General features: G+C 46.5%; 1 protein-coding gene across 1 annotated transcript; it reads left to right on the top strand.

The window, feature by feature from the left end:
- The first annotated feature begins 1099 nt into the window (after positions 1-1099).
- Positions 1100-5647, top strand: LOC116395231 (uncharacterized). The gene is made up of 2 exons (XM_031868940.1): positions 1100-1233; positions 2984-5647. The coding sequence occupies exon 2, from the start codon at positions 3001-3003 to the stop codon at positions 3979-3981; it is 981 nt and encodes a 326-aa protein (XP_031724800.1). The 5' UTR covers positions 1100-1233; positions 2984-3000; the 3' UTR covers positions 3982-5647.
- The last annotated feature ends 1132 nt before the right edge of the window (positions 5648-6779 follow it).

Genomic DNA, 6779 nt, shown 5'->3' with positions numbered 1-6779 from the left:
TCATCAAAACCTGGTTTGATGCGACAGTGGAGAGAGTGACACGCGGTTTGCCTGTAAAACGAGAACGAAACGGTTGTCTGCTAATGACGGCGGTTCACCGGGAGGGTGCGCGCTGCTGCCGGTGCGCGGCGCTGTTTTGCGCTGCGTAAACCCGCAGCAGGCCCTGTCCCCGTCTGCCTGTCCCTGTCTGCCAGTCTCTCTCTCTGTCCTGTCTGTCTCTCCCGTCCTCACCCAGACCTCTCTTCTGCTAGGATCGAGGTTGAAAAGCAAAAACGCATCCTAAATCATCCGTGTTTCCTTCTCAGCTGAGTTTTTTTTTAAACCCGTGTGAAGTGAGGAGCTGGTAGATTCACCGAGAGGTTTCATAACACGTTATAACATTCACATGAACGGTCCTGCAGAGTCTCGTGTTTTCATTTTAAACACGGCCGAGCTTTATTCTGAATCTGCAGAAGAGGAGGAGGAGGAGGAAGAGGAAGGTTTGCTGTGTGGCGCGGCCGTGTCGATCATAACCGCCGTTTCCCATATCGCCTCCCGGTGACAAGAGTGAAGTGGTGTGAGAGTGGAGGGGGTATTATTATTTTACACCTGAAACACCCCTTCTACATCGCCCTCTCTGTCCTCACTGACATATCGTCTCCAAAATCTCCAAATCTCTCCCCCCGTCCATAAAGATTCAAACACACCAACGCAGAAATCTCGCAGCTCAGCTCACCGGCCGAGAAGCTGCAGTTTGTTTTCCAGCTTTCACCCCTTCGTTTCTGGACAGAATTAAAACAAACAGAAACCGTGTGTTTCTCCCTCTTCCCACCGCACAATCGACGCTTAAAGTGCCATTAAATGTTTAATTTTTGAGCAGTGAGACGTGCGTTTGGCACACACGCACACACTCACACACAGTCCTCAGTCCCCCCCTTGTCGTGGCACAAACGCTCACGAGACAGTGACTTTGGGAGGCATTGCATGTAGGGAAAATGTTCCTGTCGTGGCATGGCTGATTCAAGACTCCAGCCACCAGCAACACACCCAGGGCTCAGAAGAGGTGCGCTTTGAGGCTCAGCTTCTCCGTGGCTGGGTGAACTTTATATCGAGCATATATTAACACTTTGTGGCCTGCTTCTATTTTTTTTCCTCCTCTAAGGCTGGAGGACTCCATTTTGAAGGGACCGGGTGTGCAGCCAGATCCTACACAGCAACTCGTCTCAGAAAAGGGAAACCCATCTGTTTTTCTGGGTAGCCTGCTGCACCATTTCACTGCTTCTCAGAGGTGTTAGTGGTGGACATTATTTTTTAATTACTTCTCTTTCTTTATTTTCTTCCGTCTCCAGGCGCATGTGTGCTGGCCCAAGTGCGTGTCGGGTGGTGGTGGCAGAAGGGGCCAGTTTGTTGGCACAAGTTTGGCATGTGACATGTCAATGGTGATGGCAGCCTGGTTTAGGGTAATAATTGAGGCTTGTAATTAAGGGCAGGGGCGGGGCTCGATTTTGGAGGTGTCATGTGGTTGTCCTGTACGTTCTGGGGTTTTTTAGGTGGCAGTCAACTCTTTTTCTTTTTTTTTTCTTGGGAGAGAGATTTACGGCCCCTTCTGTGCTCCACGCTGTGGACCGGCTTGGGGAGGGAGGCAGTGGTGACGACTGGCAGTGCGCACGGCAGACAGAGAGAGTGACTTTCAAGGGGCAGGCAGGAAATAGCCTTTCAACAGAGCGGAAATCCACACAGGGCGAATTATAAAGTTGTAGTTATCACAAAGCAGAAAGGGAGGGGGGGGGGGGTATCGCTGGAGGAGCACAACACGCCTGAATCTCGATTCCAGGGGCCGCTGGACCAGGCTTTAGCGCATGTAGAGGGGAGGAGGGAGGAAGAGGAGGAGGAGGAGGAGGAGGGAGGTGGAGGGGGCAGTCAGTGAGTACGTTTCACAGGATCCAGGCCTAGTAGTGTTGCCGCTGGGACTCTCCTCATCCGCTTTCAAAAAATCCGAAATTGGCACATTTAAACGCCAAAATGAGCGGGTTGAGGTTCACGTTTGCGGTGGCCGACACCGGAATGGTAAGATTCTCGCGACAGATCCCGTGTCATTCGGCGTTTTCTCCGTGATTTTTGTTGTTTGATGCACACATAGCCTGCATCAGTCGGGGAGGGAAGCCCGTACAAGTGTGTGTGTGTGTCTTCGCGCGTGTTTGTGTGTCAGTGTGTGTTGGTAAACTTGTTTTGTGTCGTCTCGTGTTATGTGGCGATTTGTGTCTCTAGTCTCGTGCAAGCATGCAAGCAACCAGCGACACACACACAGACAGACACACACATGCAGTGGCACACATCTATGCACACGCGCGCTCGCGCACGAACGGGTCCATTTTATTTCCAGTTGATGTTTGCAGCGCCGGCGTGTGTGACGGTTGATTTTAACATGACTCGATGTAATTCATTTCCTTTATTGTGTGTGTGTGCGTGCAGTGTATGCACGAGCGTGAGTTTACATGCTGCTGACCTTATCCTACTTGATGTAATTTGTATCTTATCGCGATAATTCCCCTCGAAGGCTTTATAGCGGCGGTTGCGATGTTTGCGCAGAATGTCTTCCAAAAAAACCCCAAAATGTCACCATAGGTCGATCGGCTGGTCGTCAGTGAGTCTGTTTACGTTTTATTTCGGCATGATGTGAAGGCAGGTTTGTGTTGTATTTCACGGAATTGATGGCTTAGCTGTGTCACTTTTTTTTTTAAAACCATCTCGCCACCAGCTGCCTGGGATAACTTTAGACAAGCTGCAGTGATGTTATGACAGATTGTAGAAACATGTTGTGCAAAAAAACAACAACCATGGATAGAATGTAATTTGTTGAAGGATTGTCATCATGAAATTAAACCAAATCACAGCTGGGTTCCACAGGTATACTACAACGAGCCTTGATGCAAGGACAAATGTGCAGAATGTTTGTTTATGATTTGTTTTGGTGGCCTCTGATCATTTTCTCTTCATGTTTCAGGGAGGAACCATGCCAGCATGAGTGGGCCTTACCCAGGCCCTGGCAGGGAGACTCATCAGTCCAGCTGCCCGTTGACCCCCAGCCGTGACCTCTCCTCCCACTCCTGCGCCTCCAGACACCATGACCACAGGATCGGGCTAACCATGTCTGCCGCCGCGTCCTCCCTCAAGCATGCGTCCGTCTATGGGTTTACACAAAGAGACCACTCCTCATCATCATCCTCCTCTCCTTCCACCTACAGTCCTCTTAGGAGGCTGCAACATCTCACCACCATGGTGAGCCAGCCGGACCTGGTCCTGCCGGTGAGGGAGCCAGAGAGGAGCTGGGAGTGGGGGGGGAGTAAGAAGGGGAAGGGGAAGGGGATGGAGAGGGACTCCTGGGCCGATTGCACTAGCGGAGATTATTCTGGTACCCAGAACACAAGCAGGGGGGAGAGCTTTGGTGTCTCTGCTGCTGGACAAAAACAACCCGTCGTCCAAACTAGAAGTAGGGACGCGCCAGCAGCCAATCGCGGCGAGCCCGTCGTGTCTGAGAAAAAGACGGAAGGTTGTTTCTCGGGCCCACCCAGCCCGGCCTTCTCTCTCGACAGCAACAGCCCCTTCGCTAACGGCTTCCTCCACTTTGAATCCTCTTTGTTTGAGGACGACGACAACGATGAAGAGCCGGAGACTGTGTCACCTCTGGGGGAAGGCTTGCAGGACAAACACGAGAATGCGGGGAAGGTTCTCCAGTCCACTCCTGGACACTCGAACACGGAGTCCAAGGATGGTACCGTCTCGTCAGCCAAAGTGGTCACCCGGTCCCAGTCCTCGGGTCAGCGCCGGAGATACTGGGACGGCTCGGATGACGAGTGGGAGAGCGACACCGAGCTGCTTCTGCTTGGGGATTGTCCCCCAATGCATTCATTGGCAAGTTTTATCCTTATTACTCCAAGTAAACAAAAGAACAGCCTTTCAAGGTTTTGTGTTTTTAGCAATAGCAACACCTCTATTAGGTAAACAAACACTTTTCTTTCTGGTTTTGATTGTAAAAGTTCTTAATGGTCCTCAGTCAAAGGAGTTTCCCCTCACTAGGGAAGTATAGTTTAGTTTTCCACACACAAACCTCGTGCATGACACACTAAACACCCGCACTGCCTTTCTCCTGTTGTAACAGAATATCGGTCCTTGTGAATAATGGTTGGGCACAGATGATGCACGGCTGCACAACCGAGCTCTGTCGTTGACAAATATGGTTGTTTTCTATTTACAAGGAGCTAAAGAAAAATGTCAAGCTTCTCCAGAGGTTTTCAAACTGAGGAGAGCTGAAGAGGGGGTCGTGGAGGGACAGACGTGAGGCTAGCATGCTGCGTGAGGTGAAAGGGACAGGTGTATGCCAACAGGAAGTTAGTTACTGTGGATTGGATGCTGATTTGGCCTGTTCATCTACAAGGCCTACAGGCTGCTACTGGAGGCAATTAAAGGTACTTAAAAAGCCATAGCGCGTGATTGCAAAAATCACACTCCTTCTCTCAGTCATAAAGTGGTCAAATTTGAACACATGACATGATGCATATATTTATAGATTCAGTGTGACTTGCGTCAACATACCATTTTAAATTAAATATATTGGTGCTGCAGAGATGTCCTGGCCTCCAAATAACATTCTACAGACTGAAGAAAACATCTTTGTTTGGTACAGATCCCTGCAGAAATCACGTTCATCAAGTTTTTCAGTGAAAATGTGAATAATAAGTCGGTCAAAGTAATCGCAATTCGATGTTTTTGTTAAGATTGTTCAGCCCTAGTGCCAATTTGCCAAAATGTAAACAATTATAGGCGATAAGAAGGTGGCTTGTAGACTTTATATTTTCTGATTACATCCTCCAAAGCATTATGTGAGCTGTAGTTTCAAAAATGATAACATGATTATCCCCCAAATAGAAGTAAGACAATTAACCTTTTGTGTGTTGCACTGTTTCGGGGACACGTTCCTAATTGAAACTTGGCACTGCTCAAGATGTGATACTGAATATGAAGAAAGAGGACCGAGTTCATAACTCTGAAGCAGCCGTTTCAGTTTAACTTTTCAAAATCAATGTTTCACCGTCTCCAGGATAACGAGCACATATCATCTGAATGACAGAATAGGACAGGTGATTCAAGTAATAGAGCTCCCGGGTCAGTCAATCTAAACACACAGCCGACATCATGATTGAAGCTTGTGTTGCAAATAACATTAATGATTGCTCCGTTCTATCGCCGTGTCCCAGTCAATGATTCAAAACCCTTTTCTGCAGGGCCCCCCTTTTGTAGAAAAATATTTTCTGCTCGTGGCATAAATGGAAAAAAATTATGGTTTTACAGGTAAAGCCTGGAGATTTAAGGCAATGTGAGATTACCAAGTGACCAGAGGAAACCCCAGGAAGTCACTGCTCCCATAGATATCACAACTTGTTGTTTTAACGTTTCTGTTTTTGTGCAAATTAACAAACGGATATAAAGTGTTGATTAGTAAGCTTTAGAAGTGCTGTTAGGTGGATTGTTTGGACTCTGGACAGAGCAAGGCTAGCTGTTCTTTCCTGTTTTCAGACTTTGTGCTAAGCTAAGCTAACCAGCTGCTGACTGCGCACAGATATGAAAGCAGTGTCGAGTCTTCTCATATAACTCTCAGCAACAAAGTGAATCGGTGTATTTCCCAAAATGTTTGAAACAATTCTTCAAGGGCCTGGCTCCAAACTAGTTTAGCTTTTATCATGTGGTCAGAAATTCCAGTGTTCCACAGAGATCAATTTTTTTGACCGCTGTTATTTCTGTGTATAAGCAACAACTGGGCCAAATATTTCAGTAACTCAACATTGATTAGCTGCTGAAGAAACATTGGTCATGGTGCGATTATGTGGCTTTGGTACGAAATGGCCCGCAATTAGAAAGTTTTTGTGCAGGTTGATTTTTAGGCAAATAAATAAAAATATGTAGAGACCAATAACAGCCTGGTCGGAAAGAAAACAACATTTAAGAAAATATATAATTAGGGGGAACAGCTGTAATTTACTCTGATCATGATCTAAAATATGAGTATAAAACTTTATCGAGCCCCAGGAGGAAAAACCTATACCTAGACAATCGCTGATTATAAGTTCAGTAGCTCAGCAGCCTACCATTTGCTACAAAGATTATGTGATAATGATTCATTCATACATGTAATAAACACCCCTACATGCTAGCTGTTTCCCCCGCTTTCTTTTATGATAACAAGCTAAGCTAATTGTATCCCGGCTCTAGCTCCGGGCAGATATGAGAGTGGTATTGGCTTTCTCGTCAAATCCTCGGCAAGAAAGCGAATAAGCGTGTTTCCCAAAATGTTGAGCTATTCCTTTAAAATGCATGGTTGCATCATAGCAGCAGCCAGTATCAGCCCTATGGCCATTCCTGCTACATGCCGGTCATAACTCAGGCCTGATCATGTACCCCGCCAGTCCTCTCAACCTGCTGCTGTGAGCAGTCACGACTAATAATTACACAAATGATGTACTAGCCACAAGTACAACCAGGTTGTAATATTCTTCTACTGTCTACAAGGGAAGGCTAAAATTAGATCCTAAAGCCTGTAGAGAAAATAGTTTGTCCGAAGCTGAAACCTTTGACCCACTATGCAGTGTTCGATGTGATATATATATGTATATGTATGTATATATATGTATATGTATGTATATATATATGTATATGTATGTATGTGTGTGTATATGTATGTATGTATGTATGTGTATATATATGTATGTATGTATGTATGTGTATATATATGTATGTATGTATGT

The sequence above is a fragment of the Anarrhichthys ocellatus genome, unplaced genomic scaffold (genome assembly GCF_004355925.1).
Source record: "Anarrhichthys ocellatus isolate YVR2014 unplaced genomic scaffold, GSC_Weel_1.0 scaffold45, whole genome shotgun sequence".
NCBI classification, from domain to species: Eukaryota; Metazoa; Chordata; class Actinopteri; order Perciformes; family Anarhichadidae; genus Anarrhichthys; species Anarrhichthys ocellatus.
This window is presented reverse-complemented; position numbering and strand designations above follow the sequence as displayed.

What these genes read in the sequence shown, in the direction of transcription:
- LOC116395231 (XM_031868940.1), top strand. Translation starts at nt 3,001, where the DNA reads ATGAGTGGGCCTTACCCAGGCCCTGGCAGGGAGACTCATCAGTCCAGC.